Below are 20,809 nucleotides of genomic sequence, written 5' to 3'. Positions count from 1 at the left end.
GTGGACTAAAAATGGAAATAACAAGGAAAAAAAATCCACTACTGGAGAGTTTCAAACAAAGGAACATCTTCCCTTCTATCCACTGCTGCCAGATAAAAATCACCATGGGTCATGGCCTCTCCTGTTATAAAAGGGTTTTACACAAACCTTCTTCCAGTAACACAGATTAAGACTGTCAGATAACTACACAAAAAAACTGAGATACAAGCCACAAGGTAAACTATACATGAGTATACGCTTACTATCTCTGCTTGAAGTTACCCTGAAAAATTCTGGACAACCTAAGCCAAGCAAAGTGTGACATGCACATTAGGAAGCCTATCAAAATAGGAAAATAAAAAATTATCAGGAAACCTCACGATTATGAAACTGCATTTCCTTCCAACCTTTTGGGAAAGTGAAGAGAGCAGAAGGGAAAAAATAATCTGGAAGCATGTTGTTCCAGTAGAGCTGTATTTTTAGTCTTATGAAGAAACTGTATTACTGTTTTCATATTAGAATTAAAAGATATAGTTTTTTACTATGACAAAAATAACAGTTATCAAGATAGTTTTCTACAAAGGTCATTAAATCAATGGGTTACAACGATATACTTAAATTCATCTAGATCAGCTTTTTGATAGGACTCTCTTGTTGGAAACTTGAGCCTTCCTGTTTGAGAAACTTCAGGTTCTTAGAGACGCACAAGTGTTATATGTTGAAGTTCAAAAGGGGCAACAAAAAGTAGTTCCAAGCATAAAAAAAAAACCAAACCAACTTTTACTACAGACCCGATTCTATAGCTGAAGCAATTCCCATGAACAAAACTGGCAAAAAAAAAATAATACACACTAACTGCAGAATTTGGTTCAAAACCAGACTTTTTTTTCATGGTTTTTCTGTTTAACAGGATACCAATCAACTTACAGTAGCTCTGCTTAACTGACTTACTTGAAAATTCTTTACAAAGTTTTACTTAATATATACTCATTAAGCTTAATCCAAGAGGAAACAAACTAACAAAAAAAGTAGTGGGAACAATTTTCCTTAGCATTGAAAGTGTTATACTGAATGACTATTACATTCTTTTCACACTAGATCTTCTCAGTGAAACAAGTTGTTCATAGTAGCTATATTATATGAAATACTAAAAATATTCCTATGATGAATTCCAAAAGCTCACCAAAAGGAACAAGGCGGCAGTGAGCTTTTTGGTGGGTATATTTAAAAAAAACCACCTCACTTGACACAAGCAGTCCATCAAAACAAACATTTTCAATTCATTTCAGAACATACCCAAAGACCACCGATAAAAAAAAACCCAACCTATCTTCAACTTCCATTTCCCTTCCATAGAAACTCTAGTCTCTGCCATACATTCCCTCCTCCCCCCCCTTTTATTTATTTTTTAAATATTTAAGGATGGTTACGGTATTTTTTTTAGTATCCCACAATCTGCAAAAAAGTGTTATCAACATTATGAGGTGTGTCTCAAAAGCATATAGATTTCATATGCCATTAATGTGTCATACCACAGGGGCATATTTTGTTAATGCTATGTAAGATATTACAGTACATTCACTTAGCTCTGCAGACTTAAACCACACTCACCTAACAAGACAGGCAAGTTTGGCTTATACAATACGTAAACAAGCCTTAGAGCAAACATGCAGTGGAACAAGTTGAAACATTGGTTACATTAGTAAACCTCATTACACCTGAGTAGCCTCTTCACTTCCAGTTATTCCCATTAAGAACACTGCAGGTTAACAAGATCAGAAAATAACAAGTCATCTTCTCCATCCCTCAGTTCCAGGAACACCTTGCACAGAGATGCACCTGAACAATTGTAAGAGCGTACAAACAACTCTGGACCACTTCCAGGCTACTTCCACATCTATATGAAGACAACTCTATCTTTTCCCCCCCAAGCACATCATTGTAAAGCTCAAACATACAGGCTGCTCGGTTTTAACTTGAGTTTTAACCAACAAACAGCTGTTGGTACCCTGAACTACATCGGCAAGTGCAGGGCCCAGGTGAGGTGGCTCACACAAGTACTTCCTCTTGGACAGCAACAAGCTTAGATTACATTATGGCATTTGGGATACAGAAATTCCCTTCCGTGCAGAGTAATTAACTCTACTTTGTCACATTATAATTTTTAGAGTATTTTTAGAGACATGCAAAAACAGGAAGCAGTAGCCCCAGTGGTCATTTCACCAACATAAAGGTATGCCCCAGCTCCAAATCACTTCAAACTTGGCTGACAAGTTGGGAGAAGACAACCTGACTGAGGCTCAGCCCAGGAAAGAGAAGACCAATGCTGTAGGAAGCACTCAAAGACTCCAAAGCTTTTTACCCCATTCAGATGAGAGAATGCATGTGGTAGATTCTGCTGGCTTCAGGTTCTTGGGTCTTTGTTTATATATATTTATTTTATTATTAGAGTAGTGAGATCATAAAATGAAAGAAAATTTGGCTTTATAGTTAAAATTGCATTCTTTCAGGGGTCAGCTTTCATATTTGTGCTTGCTTTTATATCTCAATGGAATTTGAACCATGTACGCTATTTGGGGCTTTACTGAAGGATGACCACAAAAACTTTACAGCTGATATAGAAGACAGCAGCTTATCTTGGCAGTGCTCCTAACAGAGCACAGATAATTCCCATGCTTTCCAGTCTGTATTCTCTCAATTGTTCCTATGCACAAATTCAAGCCCTTTTGGCCTTAATGAACCTCCATACAGTCAAAATCCTAGCTACAAAGCAATCTCTCACTACCCAGTCTTTTTCTGTCCACTCCATTTTCATTCTACTCCACTCCACTCTACTCCAGCCTTTTCTGGCTGAACAGAGCAGTTAAATGCAAAGCCTGCTACATGCTTTCCAAGCAGAGAGAGAGGGGACCATTTATTCAGCATGAACTCTCCTGAAAAGATTGCCCACAGTTCCTTCCTTCAGTAATGCACAAACTCAGAAAGATGGAAAACAGAAGAAAAATGGCAAAAATAGTTGCCTTGGTTATTTTGCTCTGTAAGGCATTCATGTCCATTTAGCATGTTTTGGGGGAGTGAAAATAATAATTGTAATTTTTAAACACAACAGACAATAACATGTCACAAAATAACAAGCCCAGAGTAACAAGTATATTCAATGCTAACATTCTCCTTGTCCAAACCCAAACCTTACCCTTCTAGACATAGGAGCATTTCACAAAAACACACAAGTCAATAGAACAACCTTACAAATCCTTTGCATGTGTAATAGAAGAAATTAGCTTTAATTAAAAACTGAATAAAAAACACACAAGTTCTCATAGTTCAAAAAAAGCGTTTAATCAGTTCACCCCAGACTTAGCACACAGCTTAAAACCAAAGAGATACATCTGTTAGATCAGACACAGGAAAAATAATGAGATATAAGTCTTTACAGAGATATAGCGCAGTTTATGAAAGGCTTTAAATACAGTCTTCACAGTCCAAATTCCCTGAATTTATGAATAAAATAGTTGTTGCATTTAAAGACACCCAATATGGTTAGCAGGCCTGACAAAAAAAACCCAACCAACCAAACAAACAAAAAAAACCCAAACAAAACACAAAAATGTGACACCAAGTTATAGCTGGTTCTGTCTGGAAAAAGTCTACATGCCCACCCAATGTCAAACATGGGCCATGTCACCTACATGTTCCTGAAATAGGCAATTCTAGCAGTCAAGTGACTTAATTGTTAGTAAAACGTGGGTGTATTTTAAAGGAACAGAGAACTGAAAAGGCAACTTCCAAACGAAATTTATCTTCTGTTTTCTTGGTAGTAAGACAGTAACAATTGCAGTATACAGAAGATAAGTCAGAGTAGAAGAGACAGCATTTAGGAAGAGGGAGACTGAAGCATGCCCCATTGATGTAAAGATTACAGAAAATGAACATGGGAAGTCATCCACAGACAGGTCAATAACCAAAAAAAGCAAAAGGTGAAAAGATACAAGTTAACACAAAAGCTGCAGATCCCCAAAGGAAAGGGAGAGGAAAGGGGGGGGGGGGGGGGGGGGGGGGGGGAGGAAAAAAAAAAAAAGAAAAAGAAAAAAAAAAGAGAACTACTACTTTTTACTGGAGACATGAATCAAGTTACCAGAGTAGCAGGGTATAGCATCACAAGGCTAAATACAAGAGCTCTTGGAGCTCAAGCAAGGAGTTATTGATTGTTTCTAAAGTGAATAAAGATTAAAGGGGGGGGGGAAATATAAAGAATGAACTATTGACACAAGAATCAGCTTGGAAAAGGTCATCTGTAGACCTCTGCAGACAGCTGTATAAGTCATGAGGAAAGACTGAAGCAGGCAGAAGCCAAGGGCCTCCCAAACATGGAGGTGTACCAGTAGACAGTTTTCTGGGAAGGTTGGTTCTGAATTTTGCTCCCACCTCCCCCTGAAAGATAACCTTCTGGGCATACTGCAAGGCTTATTTACCCAGGGTTTTGCCTGAAAGATACAGGGACGGCTGTGAAGGTTTTCCTGCTATGAAAGCAAAGAGATACCATTTGTTGGCACATCACTGATTTTTAAACTGTTTAAGTTGTTTTAATTACTACAGACACACCAAGAGGTTATGGTAAAAGCTGAAAAATATACATTGTCCTTTATATTACCTAGAATACATACTTATTTGGACACTGAAGTAAGTTTTACCACACTCAATGGAAGTTCAGCATGTTCTTTCAAATAATTTTGTTAACAATACTCTATTTTTAAACCAGAACTGTTACAAATTTAGAGGACCCCCTCAATTTGTCTTTTTACTTTAAGATAATATATTGGCTAATGGAGCTAGGGTTCAAACAGTACATCCTTTTTATCACATACAATAATTATCCAAAACAAAGTTTCTGAATTATGCTACCGAAGCCTTAAAAGATTAGCTGGATTCTGCTGAATCTTCACAATATGCCCTTGGGAAATTATCCTTGTAAGTCAAAAGCTACAATCCTGCATTTGCATCTGGGGAGCTTTTTCCACAGATGAATAAGAAGGTGTTTGAAAGCTACTAGGGAACAACTGCAGTTCAGAGGAACTACATTTAATGGCCTCAATGAACTTTCTTCACATCAGTCTCATTACCTACATAGCCAGTACTTTATGAACCCGTTAAAAAAACCCAAACAAAACATTAATCAGTGTGGGACGCTGCACTTCTTCATGAAAAGCCAAGATTAACACATTGAGTCAACAACTTCTATTTTGAAATAGTTTAATTCTCTAAGGAGATGACTGCTCTCCCCAAATGATGCAGACGTGTCTGCTGTTGTCTGGGCCAATTCAGAGGCTTGTTATTCGCTACTCTGTTGATTTCAAAATCAGACTACCCCTTCAAAAAGTTGCAGAGACTATGACATCATATTTATGATAATTTATTGCACAATTATGGTGGCTACATCCCTGGAATTTATTTCATGGGAAAGCATGTTTCTATTACAGTCTCAACCATTTTCTTGGCTTACGCCTGCTTGCAGAGTTACAAGTTATGGTATAAAGCTTAGCGCATATTTTTTTTCATAACACTATGAATGTGTTTTATAGCAACTTCAGCCTGTACAGTTCAATTGCCTAGAGAAATACCTGAACTTTAAATTGAGACTTACTGGAATTTCACAAGCGACTCACAGAAGCACTGTTTAACTATTTCCTAAAAACAATACAACCCTCCACCAGATTTGACTTTAATACTATTTACGTCTTCTTAAAGAAACAATAAAGCCCAACATCCTTTAAGGAGACAAGGCTGTCATTGCCTTAGACAAATGACAATAATGCAATCACTGAAATTCAATGCAAGTGTATAATTTAATAACCACAAGTTCAAATGAAAAGATTTGCACACCAGTGTGACATTAATTGACTAGAACTGATAAAATAGTACTGTAGAACATTACAAGACAACCTAAAGTAATGCAAATGATTGAAAAATTGGGTTTCATTATTGGTCAATGTTATCTTCATTCTAACCAGAAATACTTTATATTACAAGCTTAAATTAAAAGGCAATAGTAGACAGGTCCTGTAATACTATAATTACAGGACCCAACTCTCACATTTTTGCTTCTGATTCAGCAAAACTTTCACCACACAGCATACAAAGGACACAGAAATATTTTCTATGTTATTTAACATGGCATTTATTTGATCGTGTACTATTTAGTTTCAAGAATTCCAAAATGCATATATCAAACAGATAAAGATATTTTCATATAGTTGTTTTCACATCCAGTTCCCACGTGGTATAGTGCTATTAAGAAATAGGTTGCCATCATTTTAGACAAGAATATACTATAAGCAGGACACTGTCTTCCATCACACTTCTTTCTTCCCAATACTCTAGCGTTGTTCATTACCCAAGCTGGACTCCCAAGAAAAAGGCTTTCAGACTCCAAACACGTAAAATTCATTTCAACCCCAATTGCAGGAATCAGTAACTCCTCCCACTAATATGGAAAGAAATGTGAATTCTTTCACTAAACATCAGCAAATAGTGTATGTAGGCAATGGTGACAGAAAGGGTATCCAACCCACTCACGACTCTGAAGATTAGCAACCAGGTCTAAAGTCGCTCGGGCTTCTCTTTCTAAGGAACTCCATCCTCTACTTTACCAGCCAGATGAGAACAAATGGCAGAAGGGAAAACCCCATGTCCCTGTGCATATGCAGCCTCAGCCAGGAGAAACTAGAACATGAGGCATTCCTGCGGCATGTAACAGCAGGGTTCTTTCGCTTCAACTGTCTTTTCTGAAACTGGTATTAAACTAGGCTAGATTAATATTCTGTTGCTTTGTTCTACTGGCACAATCTGCCAATTTTTTTTTTTTTAAATCATGTACACTGAGAATGCTTCCCATGCAACAGTAAAAAAATCTAGCTAGGTTGTAACTGTTGAAGGCGCTCGCTCACTCTTTTACAAGAAAGCACAATTAAGAAGTCAGTATAACATTCAGGGTGTTCTTACTGCATCTAGTCTGCCCTAAATATATCTGACTTATTCTCACATCTTCTTTCCATCTTAGCAGGAGCAGTAAGAGAGGGAAATGAGAACGCAGAGAAGGATGGGAAGGTACCAATGTGAGGTTGCCAAAACAAGGACTGGATCTTTCCTCTGCCGTCTCCATTTACCAAGTTAAGTCCACTTAACTGTTCCACACATAGCTCCAGCGTATGAGCTGTAGCGTTCAGCACACCATGAGGCTGGTCTGTCACGATTCAAGACCATTTTTCCCTATAAAGGACAGAAACCAGCAAAGAGAGTACGAATGCATCAGGAGAGGTGAGGAGTCCCCATGGCTGTTAGCTGTGTCTTCTATGCATCATTCTGGAGGCACCATCAATCCAAAAATAAAAATAAGGATTTTCAAAGCTTAGAAATAAGAGTAATAATAGGAAAAGTGAGGATGACACACTCATACTTTGCAGCCTTTACAAATATGGCCCAAGATGTCCAGCAGGCTGATGGAGGCAGATCACGTGTCCCCAAGTGCCCCGTGTTATCATCTTGCATTGCAGTGAAAGAATCCAAAAAATGAGCAAAGCCCTAATGTTAGACCAGCCAGCACTTATCACAAGTGACTGGTTAAATGGCAGACACCGTGATTCTCAGCAATGTATGTACATGGCAAGGTATGAGAGAGAGGAGAGAAGCAGCAACACCAACAGCAGGAAGACTTGAGGCTGCCTAGTTGCTACTGTCATTAACTTGAGGAGCTCGTAACACACTGTTTATACTCTGGTTTTATCATCCGCTACCATTCACCTGCTTGTCCTGATCAGCCAAGCAGCTACATCACTTAGAAGATTGGAAAGACAAGGAAATCAGTTGGCCACAGAAGTGTGTAGTAAGCAGCTTATCCAACCTGTACGCAAGTGAATTAGCTTCCCAAGCACACTGCCAGAGGGACCCCCCACCTTCATAAATACAATTTCTATGTTTGGAAAGGCGCCAGGAGTAAAATGTTTGTTTACTGCAGGCAGGCAGAGCTACCTATGATTCAGACATTAGGAAGTGACAGGATGGACTAAATTATGCAATTTAAAAGTAGGAAAATAAACACAAAATAGTTGCAATGAGAGGAAAGAGGAGGAGGAAAGGACAGGAGAGGCAGAAGTTTTGGATCTTCCCTCTGACTTGCGCAGGGCTGAAGCAATTGTAGCAGCAGGAGGCCCCCATAGGATTTCTTCACCTTTTAACCCTCATCCTACAGCCCCTAGCCAGGGACTTTCCTCCTTAGCACTGAGTAAGAAACATCTGTCCAGCTCAGTCTCCCAGTTGGAAAGGGCAGATCATGGTCTTTCTTATTCCCTATTTTGTTTAAGCAGAGTGATTTCAGAGGGAAGCATTCCATCTGCCCTCCCTTTAAACAACAGCTACCAGAAGCAAAGTATCGAAAGATGGACAGAAAGAAAGCTCATTTTCCAGCCAGCTAAGGGAGGCAGGAACATATTTCACCTCTGTCAGATGCTGGTTGCAGAGATTGATAGGAAAACCTCTTTCCATAAGCAGAAAGCAGGAGAAGCACCCCAATGGGAATAGCACTGCCTTCCCAGCAGTTGCTGGAAGCAATCGAGCATCTCAGCAGTGCTGCTTACGACTTTGCACCTCTCTTCCGCAGTTAGATTGACTCTCAGCACTACATATCTAGAGAAAAGTTTTAAGTTTGTTAAATAGCAGTAATACTCGGTGTAATTAACATGCCCATTGCAAGGCTAAAACAGCAGACAAGACTCGAGTCAGTTATGCCCGCACTGTAAGAAAGCGCCAAAGAATGCTATCAAATTTATGTAATCGTGTTGGTGCCTCCCTTACGTAATCAGTAAAGATCTTCCTGCCACTCTCTTTGTAAATCAGAACAGATATTTCCTCTTATTTTATTCCTGGAGCTGCAGAGGTTCATAGGTAAACAGAGCCATCAGGTCAAGGAAAAATGCAAAGGGGCATGAATTAACTTCTCACTCAAGTACACACCATAGCAGAAAACTCTGTCCTGGGACAAAATTACCCTGGGATGAAACCAAGGTTAAATTTCCCAGTTTACCCTAACAAATCATCTGAATGCTACTCTTCACCTTGTATCTTCCCCCTGCCCCATTTCTCCCTTTCCTTCCTCAAAACTTCAGAAAGGAAAAAAAATATGTCTGTAATGGCAGACTCCTGAGTGCATGTAAGTGTGTTCTGTCTGCCGACAGACCTTCAGTAGTGAAGAGTAACTTATTTTTCATAGTGCTGACAAGCTTATGCAATTTAACTTCATTTGCGCACACAGAAAACTGCATTAGATAGGTCATAACTAAGGGCATGACATGACCCCAGCTTTGAGCTTTAAGGGTATTATTTCACACTGAGTAACAAGTCATTGGACTGCAAAACTTATCCACATAGCACGAGGCAAATAATTGCTGAAATTATTGTGTAGAAACAGTAAATGGGAACGCATTAGAACATGTAAGATTCAGGAAGATACACTTACTGTTATACCTTATACTTACTCTTGCACTTGAAGTTATGTCCCTTAGCAACCAGAAAGGATTTTGTAAACAAGAAGTTTATCTAATCCCACCATGAGAACATCACCCCACATAATATGTAATTGAAAGAAAAACATTTCTTTAATGAAGCGCATCACAAGAAATCATGGAATTATATAAAAAGGAATATATTCAAAAGGGATGTTTTTGTCAGTTTGTGACAGTGGCCTAAATCTCAAATCAAGTTCATATTCATCACTACTTTCTAGGAAAGCAGAATTGCCAAATGGGATCATGCCCACAGCCTACCTCTGACATTTTCAGCAATCTGCAGAACTAGGAAAAGACTGGATCACATAGGTGAACCAAAGGAACTGGTTACAACATGACATTTTAGAAGTCTCCTCTTATCACACGTTATACCTTCAAGCACTCACACTTACAGCTGAGGGATTCTCCCCAAGGCCCCTGGAATCACCTATATTCCTGACATGGATACCACGTGGCAAAGTATTCCACCACTTCATCTGCTCTGGGAAACACCAGCCTCTTCCGTTTCTAATGGCACTCCATACTCTTCCCTTCTCCCCATCCCTTTTCTTTTTATTGATCTACACAAGGACAAGTTGCCAATTCACCTCAAGCCCATGCATTACTTAGAAATCCTCTCTATAGTGTTCTCTTTGTCAAGAAACAACCGATACCAATCCTTACAATAACCACTAGAGGCATCAGATAAATCACCCCCACCATCTCTTTCCTAATACGCTCCTTACTCTGCAGTGTTTGCTGGGAAGGGGTAGACTGGCTATCAGCATTTCACCATGTTTAAGGGTCACAAATATTTATATGCTTTGTTAAAAAATCATAACAGTTTGCTAGATTCTGTATATAGACTTTGGAATTCATCAAGACTAACAATTGCTCACATGCTCTATACTGACTAGTTTCAAAAAGCAGTCCTTCTGCAGTATCAATCCTCCCCTGTGCACCATCCCCAAACCAGGCACAGCTTTTCTACTACATGTGATCCTGCTTAAGAATCTACATACAAACACAAATGTCAGAATTGTAAAAGAAACATGCATTATGTGTGACTGGGGACATTTGTCTAGCACGTTACATGACTCAGTGCTGTTATTCTTCATACAAAGGGAAAAATGACAACTGACACATTTTCAGAATTTTTGCAATCAGATATCATTCCATTTTGAAACTTAAAATCCATTTTTCATCTGATACCATGTGTGTATTTATTCTTTTAATAACTCTTCCAAATGGACTGTAATTCCTGTGTGTTGATTGCATCAAAGGTCTATTTGAAGGCAGGAGTATTAACTGTGTTTGAATAGCTTCCTGTATTCTTATTCCATAACCCAAATCTAATCCTGTGAACTCCTACTGTCAGCAATAAACACCTACAGAAGTTTTATTTTGTTTTTCAACCCCAAGCCCCAGAAAACAGGAAGACAAACCAAAGTCTGTCTATTTTTGTGGGGTTTTTCTTTTTTTCCTTCCTTTTCTTTTGAGGCAGAAATACTGAAAAGCCTGGCAGTAGCTGTAACCCCAGAGAGGCACATGCTGGCCTGCACCACTGAAACCCATCACATTCCTCCTGGGGTGGAGACAGGCTTACCCTGGAGGAAGGCAAGCAGCAGATCTGCCATCACCCTGCCCCAAGGCTGGCTGTGCTGGAAAGTGGGTGGGGAAGCAGATTTAGTTTGTGACAGCCACAATCTCCACTGCCACGGAGAGTTTATCTGGCATTTGTTTTCACTTATAAAGCAGCAGGACAACTCACACATGACCAGCTCGCTGGCTGGAAAACTTGTGCAGGGCAAGAGGCAAAGAGACAAGGTTGCTGTTCTCCTGATAGGCAAGGTCATCCTTGCTGCCATCCCCAGCCACCAGGTACAGCCACTGGCCTTGCCTGCATGTAGCACCACAGCAAGATTCTTCACCCAAGCTAGCCAGCACGTGGCAGAAGACAAAAATTACCTCCTTTTTAGAAGCAGAGAAGGCAAAGTCTTCTTCTGGCTTCCTAGAAATTCTCAGAGAAAAGAACAAGCACAGCTCCTGAAAAAGCTTTTTCTTTTAAAAAAAAAAAAAATCACTCCATCAATAAATCGCTGCATAAAATAAAAAACAATCAATATTTTTTCCTCAAATTCAGTTCTTTATGTGGGGCCTAAACTCAGCTGTCCAGAAGTGAAAAGCTGGTATACTAACTTGACACCACCTCCTAGCAGAAGTATCACCTATTTTTCATGGTATGTTTTTACACAGAATTATTTGTATTATGTACAGATGTTATGTATCACAACATACAAACTATACGGACATAACTGCCTGACTTTTTTTAGTAACATGTTGTTATACCACCAGTTCCAAGATAGACAACTATCATACTGTCATTTACCTGGAATAAAAAAAAGAAAAAAAAAAGAAGAAAAATGTGTCACTAACCTCAGGGAATTTAATCCTGAAGTTGTAATTTTGATGCATAAAACAATTATATTCCTTCTCCACAGTAAAAAAAAGATAGATCATTAGAGACTTCAACAGTAATGCAGCCTCCTTCAACTCACAGAGTTACCTCAAACATTTCCCTACTGAATACTGCTAAGGAGGCAGTCAGATACTATATAAGATTAGTTTTTTACAACTAATAGCTGTGTGGCACAGGAGCCTCAAAATTTAATCATGAGAAACAAAAAACTTTGTCAATAGCTGGAAGCAAGACCAAACACAAGCACAAAAAACAGACTGTAACCTTTTACTGGAAGCCAGGTTTGGCTGGTTTTTTATTTTAAAAAGCTCAGAATTACAACTAGCATATTGCACTGAGCAATATGTACAAAGCTAACGCTATCAATACAACTATGTACACTTTTCCTAAACAAGCCACAGAATTCCTAAGAGACAAACCACGATAGCCTAATCAAGAACTGATAAAAGGGGAATGGAGAGCAAACAATATTTATTTTTGGTCTGGAGATGGCAGAATCTACCCACCTCCCTGCAAAAAAAAAAAAAAACACCAAAAAATCAAGTAAATAAAAACATAGTACTGCCTTAGATATACTTGTTTGTATATATGAGGAGCTGAATTCATATTAGAGTCCCTAAAACAGCAGCAAATTACAGTGGACTAGCAATATTCACCTGTACACAACGCATACCTGCCTTGACAAGATGATCCCTTTCTGTCTGATCTTTCTGCCTGCCTTGCTCAAGTAATTTGCATGACATAAGGTCTGTCCCTCCTAATGAAATACTGCAATTAAATTGCAACAGTTGAAATTGCTTCTATTGGCAATAAAATGATTACTCATTGAAACAGAAAATTTTAAAGTAACTTTGAAAAAGTCTCAAGAAGTCTGTCATTGCAACACTACAAAATGAGTTGGGCTGAAGAAAATAAGGAGGTGGTATCTTTGCTTTATGTTTTTGTTCTACATCGACACAAAACTTATACCTCACCAGTCGTACTCCCCTTCTTGATTTATGAAAATACTTCACCCAGTTTAGTTTGGTGACATATTTTCAGACTAGAAAAAGTAACGGCTAGACTAAGTAGTACACAACATCCAAGCCAGAGCCATCTACAGTACACAAAATAACTCTCTCCCTTAAAATTGCTACATTTTGAATCACTGATAATCCTTTAACTTTTTGCCAGGACTTCTGTCAAAGCCATGAGTGAAATTTAATGGGAAATAAATGTGTTCTAAATGTCTGTAAGAGATTACATTTGATTCAAATCAATCTGATCCAAAAGTCATGTCAAAAAAAAAAAAAAGACCAAAAAACAATGCCTCAGAAGTGTTCAAACCACCATTCCAAGGTGGTGGGTTTTTTTTAAAGAGAGAAAAAAAAAAAAGAACACTGGAAACAGTTTTATGTCTGTCACTTTCCTCTCTCTAAATAAGGGGCCTGAATACCAAAAAAAAGGAGGAATGAAAATGGAAAGATTCTCTCTCATCTGAAAGACTGACCTGGTCAACCAAAGGCCTCCTGAATTACTGCCCATTTAGACAGTCCAGGCCTCTAAGTTAGGGGTTTTTTTTAGCTAAACTGCCCAATAAAGTATTATTTTCTCAATATATCCAATTCCCATTTCATACAGCTGCTTTGGGCTTACAATTGACTAAGAGGCAAGGTCACTGGCATATAACTAGAAGTTAAAATCATGTTATTTTATTATTTTTTCTGGTTGGTACATACGTTGCTTATACCGAATTTTTAACGCTGCAAGACTGTGCATACATGGAGGAGCAGCCACTATGCAGCATCAAGAAAGCTGGAGACATTAAATAGTTTTTCCACTTCCTCCCCCTGTTCCCAGTTAGTTCTTCATTGGATTGCAGTCCCCTACCAAAAGGCTGAAGCATACTGAAAGGATAAGCTGCCATACATCCAACTGAGAATGGTCTTCAACATCACAAAGTCAGAATTTCAGCATTTCCTCATCTCAGCTATTACAGTCTCAAATTAAGGGTTAATATTTAACACCCGTTAAGAAAAATTGTTCACATCAAGGAACATCTTTAGATTATCGGGCTTGTTTCAGCAGTTCACCTGCACTTCCAAGGGTAATGGGGCAATTCCTGTTACTTGAGTCTCCAACTTCCCTACCTACACCAAGAAAAAAAGTCATTCAAGCAGTTCAGGTACTGTCTTGACCGTCCAAGCTCAGAAATAGTTAAATTAACAGTATGCTATATGAAAAATAGAATAACTAGCAGAAGATACTTATCTTTCTTACTACTGTATATTAGACTTCTTAATCTGTTTTATATACTGTCACCTGCTCATACCCTCTGAAACTGTCCACTGGCAGTTAATTCAAGAGCACACACCATAGGTCAAGAACAAACAGTGCTGTAGTTTTGGCAGCAAAGTCAACACCAGCTGCTAATGTTCCATCAAAGATGATAAATACTTGTACGATGAGCTCCATGCTCCTCATGTGAGACTTACACCTACACAGCAAGTTTCGGATGTAGGTATACCCCCAAAGTCATACCCAAGATCATTTCAGCATCTTCAGTTGGCACACAAAACACCACAACTTCCATCTATAATCAACAAAAACATTATGTTAGTCGTGCTCCTGAATTCATGGCTTAAGGTTTACTAACGCGGGTTTAAAAATATCAAAAGTCAAAATACTGGTTCTTGAACAGTGCGTAGCAGAAGGGAAGGAACAGGCTTCCTACTAGAAGGAAACGCTTCTGCACAAACACCAATGCCTACAAGGTCTTCAGCAACTCCTGGATGAGCACAAGCACAGTCAAGATCAGAATATGAAGATGTCACATAACATTACTTGATTACACTCATTGGTCTTGAGTTAGCTTGACCCAGCTCTACAGGGACAGCACTGAATGATGTCAAAGAAGTTTATCGTGGCTTCTTTCCTTTTCTGTAAACCAAATGTCTTCTTAAATTTGCTCACTATGCTGATGCAGGATCACACAAAAAGCTTTAACCCAAACAGGTGCCTTCCAGAAAAAGGGCTTTTGTTAGGCACTCCAGCTTTTCCCAGATGACAACTATTCTACTGAATAAAACATTTCTTAACACAATTACATATCTTAGCACATTTAAGTATTACTCAAGATAGAAGAAGCACCTATGTGATTAGTGCCAAATTGCAACTGCCAAACCCCAGTAAAATGTTCGACTTCTATTACTTTTGTACCTATACCATCTGAGCCTGTAGTTCAAACAACAATAACTAGCTTAGTAGTCTGACACTTTTTTAGTTGCTGTCTACAACTGAGAACATCAGAATAAGTAAGAGGATGCTGTATGTAGCCTTGTCTGAATTATATCAGTGCCCTTTACGACCTGGGGAGATCAAGCCTATTTTAATTTTTAAACTCTTTGGTTTTAGATTAATACACGCACAATGAATAGTAGCAGTCAAATAACCAAGGATTTTTAGTAATAGTTACATCAAAATTAAGGTTTCCTAATTTACTTTCAAAATACTCTTATGAAGTCCTACAAGTACAGGGAAGCCTATCAGATACAGCAAAATCTGAACCAACTTACCCCCAAAAGCATCTTCTCCTTTCCCAACACAGTTTATACATGATGTTTTTGATAAAGTTTTACCTTTCATCAAATAAAACGTATTTCACTAAGCGGAACATGTTAGAATACTGAGAATTATTATATTACAGCAGCAGACTTTCTACAAACCAGTTCCATAAACTAACCATCAACACTAAAATCCTGACTTCAAGCCCATCCAGTTGTCGTACTGAGCCCTAGCCACACCACAGATGAGTGCCTAGGAGTTCTAGGAGAGAAGTTAGAAGACTTACTCCCATTCCCTCAAGCTTTTCTCCCTTGCTTTACCAAGGACAGCTGTATTTAAGTAGCTGGTAGTTTCTCAGCATAATGGCAGTAAAAAAAAATCCTCTATGCAGCTACCACAAAGAATCAGCTATTTTAACTGGCACGTGCACACCAGAACTGTAGCTTAGCAGAAAACCACGAAGCCAAGGCTTACTATCACTTTTTAAAGGACAGATGGGGAGAAAGGGTCTTTCCAATGACATTTTTAAAAATAAGGGGACCAGAGCAGAAAAAGTACAGTAAGTTAAGGTCAGGGCATAAAGTTTTGAGAAACTGACAGCAAAAGAACAAGTGAGGAAATAGAACACAGAGTAACAGAAGCTGTCAAATTTAGCAGTCCTCCATCCCTATGCACAAACAAGTTCTTTCATGTACTCACACAACCACAGCACAGGCTGTAGAGACCTGTGCTGGACTTAGCCCCAGCTCCCTTCCCCTTCTCCTCTACTAAATAGTCTTGGACCTCCAGCTGACATCAAAAGTTACTTGTATTTTCCCCAGAGATCCGCTGCTGGAAACGACCGGTCTATTCCAGCAAACAAACTGTTCTGAATACCAGCTGCAGGGAACCAACAACAGGTGCCAATGGTTACCAGAAAGTTACTTCCATACCAAAACCACACGAACAAAACATGAAAATAGAACTCCTTTTAAAGTGGGGGAAAAAAGACATAGATGACAATAAGGCATATATTCAAGGAAATCTGATTTTTCCACCTGCAGGACAGGGTTTGTTGGCTTTTTTTCTTTTTTTAGCCTCAAACTGACTGTAAGCTAGCTTTAATACCGTGTCCAACTGTTTCAAACTAAAAATTTAAGTCCCTGTGAAACATATGTCTATGTACTAGCTTCAAAGTGCTCCTTTTCACCCTTCCTAAGAACTGAAACCATATTTAACTGCAATTTCAGACTTTTTATCTCCCTTCCCAGATGGTAACCTGGGTCTGCCCCAACACTTGCATGCAAAAACTAATAGAGCATGAAGTTACAATTTTCCATATATATATATGTGAAAAGCATGTGTTGCAGAAAAGCAGTTTCCTATTGAAATCACTTTCCCATCTTTTTGTCTAGTGCAGCCTCTTGAAATATCACCAGTATAAAATATGGCTTTGAAAAACACAGCTCTTCTGTGCCTTCACCTCAGCATAAAATTACACAGGACATAAGCCAACACTTCAATAAGTGCAGTCGGTTAAAGGTCATCATCTTAAGTACATCAGCTTTCCGTTTGCTTGAAGATGGCAATCGTGATGTCAAAGTCACTTTTAGGTCTTCGAAGTCAACGTGAATCTTCAGCCTACAACTGATCAGGCACTACAGACAAGCGGGACGAATTTTACTTTTATGTCCTATAAACTGTGCCTTTCTTTTATACAAGCAGAAAACAGCCTGAAAGTGCACGAGATTTAGGCTTCCAACCTTGTGGCCTCCAGTGTATGAAGATGCTAAACCAAGCCATCCTCCTATAAGTTTGCTGTACTATCATTCCGATACGTGCCTCCTCAGCAAGCAGATGCCCCTTCGAAATGAAAATTAAGGAATTACTTCTTTAGGACAGGGAACAACTTGACCAACACTGTAGTCAGGTTTTTCCTCGCACAGGTTCTGACACTATCGCAACATGGAAATGGAGCTATAAATATACCCAAAGGGCAGCATATTTAGGGGCTGATTTATGGTATCGATTTAGGAGGGAAAACTTGCGTACAACTCTGTGCAGTAACAGCGTAACTACACTTGATTTAGACTGGAGCAGGAAATTTATTTAAACTTTAAAAACACTGATACTGCTCTTAATTCCTACACATTGGTAAAGCGTCATCCTGTGACTATACATATACACGTGGAGGATCGGCCAAAAATACAGTCTGTGTCCAATTTGGCAGGGAAGCACAGCCCTGCTATGACCCATCAGGACGTTCTCTTTGCAAGTCTGATCCTGTGCCCTTTGCACGAACAGGATTTTTGCCATTGGGAACCAGAGCATGGGCTATCCCAAATATTATTTTTTAATTTCAAAAGTGTCTCATTTCACCAATTTCCTGGCATTTTTTTTTTTAAAAAAGTCATCCGTAACAGCAACAGTTCTTCAAGAAGCAGTCGTTAATTGCTAACAGATGAAAATAACACGGTCACATTAAGATCCACATTCAGATTCTAAGATGAATCTGAAGGTGTAGCTGCTTAAAAAAAACCCAACAGACAAACAAAACACATTGATAACTGGAAAGGCCGTTTCTATTTAAATACCACTTCACTGGCTAAACGAAGGGTAAAAAAAAAAAAAAGGGGGGGGGAAAGCAGGCCCAACATTTTGTACCAATTACCCAGATGCCGCGAAGCGAGCCGGGTGCCAACGGGAAAGGGCTCGGCACGGACGACTCCTGGCATCACCCACTCCCCCTACGTGACTTGACAGCGTCCCCGGGCGCCCCGGGAGCGCGGCCGCGCACGGCACCGCGGCTGCCCTCTTACGGAATCTGCCCCCTCAGCAAACGCGCTCCATTTTCCTGCGAGCTCAGTGTCAGCTCCGCTACAGCCTCTGCTGAACGTATTTACTTCTCAGCAACAGTAGGCTGAACTCCCAAGTCAGAAAAAGAGGCACTTTTTCCTCACAACTCCCTCCTCCACCCCGCCACCCCCCCCTCTTCCCCGATGCCGAGGGCTCCGGTCCCAAGGGCAAAGCCCCCCCGGCCCCCGCAGGGAGGGCTCCCGGGGCATCCCCGGCTCCCGCCGGCTCCGCGCCAGCGGCCCCCGCCGCTCTCCCGCCGGCAGCGGCTTTCGGCCCGCTGCACCCAGCCGAGCGGCGCCCCCCGCCCTCCCCTCCGACCAGGGAGCAGCACCGGGGCAGCAAGTGTTTACGTTTAAAAATACATATATACCGAGCCCGGATCCAAAGGGAAGACGGAAAAACTCCGCCCCCCTCCCTCTCCCGACTACCTCGGAAAGGCGATAAAAGCAGGGGAGAAGCGTCTGACCGCTCCGCGCCCCTTTTGTAAGGGGAGGGAGGGGGGAGAAACAAGGAAAACACAGGGTGGGGAAGCCCCGCGGGACGCAGCGGGCGGCGGTCCCGGCCGACGCAGGCAGGCGGCCGGGGGGAGCTGCTCGTCCGCGGCGGGGCCCGGCCGGGAGGGACCGCGCGGGGAGGCCGGGCCGGGCGGCAGCGGGGAGCCCCGCCGGGGGAAGAGGCGGGGAAGGGAAGGGGAGCGCGGGTGGGAGAGGGCACTCACGTAGCGTTTCAACTTCTTCTCCGGTGGGGACTTTCGGAGCCAGCCCGAGCAGACCACCTCCCCGCCGCTCATGGCTGGGCCGCCTGCCCGCCGGGGCAGTCCTCCTCCTCCTCCGGCAACAGCGGCGCCCGGGCCGGGCCGAGGGAGCCCCGAGACGAGGCGGCAGCACCGCGCCCGCTCCGGCCTCCCGGGTCTGCGGGGCGAGGGGAGGGACGGGGGAGCGGTGTGTGTGTGTCTGTCTCTCACGCACAACAACCAGCCGGAGCGCAGCGGCGAGCGGGACTGAGGCGAGAGGGTCCCCCCGTCCTCCTCCTCGCCGCCGCCGAGTCACACGAACATCGGGAGAGACGACAGGGGCGGCCGCCGCCCCGCCGCAACTTCGGCTCCGGCGTCCCAGGGCAGGATCCAGCCACCGCCCCGCGTCGGTGGCACCGCCCCCCGCGCCGCCGGGACCCTCCCGCCGGGGAAGGGCCGCGGGGGGCTTCCCCTCCCCTCGCCCCGCCGCCGGGCCGAGCTCAGCGCCGGCCGCCGCGGCTCCCCCGGGCTCTCGCTCCTTCCCCTTCCCCTTCTTCCTCCTCCCCCTGCGCCGGGAGGAGGGGATCGGGCAGCGCTCCTGCCTCCTTCGCCTCCAGGGGGGAGCGGCGGGGCGGGGGGCGGCCGCAGCTGGGTCTAGCCCCGGGGCTGGGGCCGGGTCCTCTCCCTCCCGGCGAGCGTGGGAGGGGTTTACCCCAGCATTCACGGCGTCGTGTCCGCGCCCCCAGCCCACTTCTCCCCCGAGCGCCGGCCGCCGCGGAGCAGCCCAACGGCGGCACCTCGCCTGGCCCAGCGCCGGCCCCCCGCGCCAGCCCGAGCGGAGCAGCCACGGCGCGGCAGCGGGTCCCCCCGAAACTCCGCCGGAGCCTTTTCAAACAACAAGGGCCGGGAGGGAGAGGGGAGGGGGCGGCGCCTGGCGGAGGGATCCTGGGAGCTGTAGTCGGCGGGCGGCAGCGGCCGGCGGGCACTGCGGCGGCGCGGGGGGGCCGGGGCCGGGGCCGGCGGGCGGGCGGGCGGAAGGGAAGGGGTCGAGGGACGGACCCCGGCCCGCCGCCCCAGGGGCGCGGGGGGGGGGAGGGGCGCTTCGCTTCGGTGCCGCAGGACGGCAGGGCTGCGAGGCGGGGGGACCGAGGTAATGACCGGTATGAAATTCGCGGCTGAAATAGTGATTCTTCGAAACCCACCGCCAAGCCTTCGGTAGAAGTGGGGGGCACCAAAAAACAACCCGGAAAGACCTACAAGAGCTGCATTAAAAACAACTCGGCAAAAGTAAACTCCTCTTAGGAAAAAAAAAAAAAAAAAAAAGAAGTTCCAGCGCTGGGGCGTGAGCGCGGCGAGGCGCAGGGCGGCCGCGGCCCTGCCCGCGGGCGGGGGGCGGGGGGCGCCGGCGCTGCTGCCTTGGGCGCGGAGCCGCGGCGAGGGGCCGGCCTGTGGCAGCCGGGGTGGATTCGGTAGGGTGACCTCCCTGCAACAGCGAGCGCCCACCCGCATGGGTGCACCCCACGCTGCAGATCCCCCCCCCCCGCAAAAAAAAAAAAAAAGTTTCGACTGCTTGTGCCTGCTCACCGACCTGCGGCATTGGCGACAGCAGGGAGTGTGGTGCTGCCAGGCTGCCCCCGGCAAACAGCCGCACACCCGGGGCCGGGCGGCGGGCACACACCGAGCGGGCCCCACCGGCTGCACCTC

At 43.1% G+C, this 20,809-nt stretch overlaps 1 protein-coding gene across 7 annotated transcripts in view; it reads right to left on the bottom strand.

Annotated features, from left to right (window-relative positions):
* GAB1 (GRB2 associated binding protein 1) overlaps positions 1–19,519 on the bottom strand; it is a 101,282-nt gene extending 81,763 nt beyond the window's left edge. Inside the window, exon 1 of one of the 7 annotated variants that reach the window (XM_055701020.1) lies at positions 19,091–19,519. In XM_055701020.1, the coding sequence (XP_055556995.1) occupies positions 19,091–19,162 (72 nt within the window). In that variant the 5' untranslated portion in view covers positions 19,163–19,519. The remainder of the gene's footprint in view (positions 1–19,090) is intronic. The other 6 variants (XM_055701021.1, XM_055701015.1, XM_055701016.1 and 3 more) reach the window with 6 other exon arrangements.
* Between the last annotated feature and the right edge of the window lie 1,290 nt (positions 19,520–20,809).

Source organism: Falco cherrug, chromosome 1 (assembly GCF_023634085.1).
Source record: "Falco cherrug isolate bFalChe1 chromosome 1, bFalChe1.pri, whole genome shotgun sequence".
NCBI lineage: Eukaryota > Metazoa > Chordata > Aves > Falconiformes > Falconidae > Falco > Falco cherrug.
The sequence above is the reverse complement of the archived record's forward strand: the minus strand, read 5'-3'. Positions and strand labels throughout refer to the sequence as shown.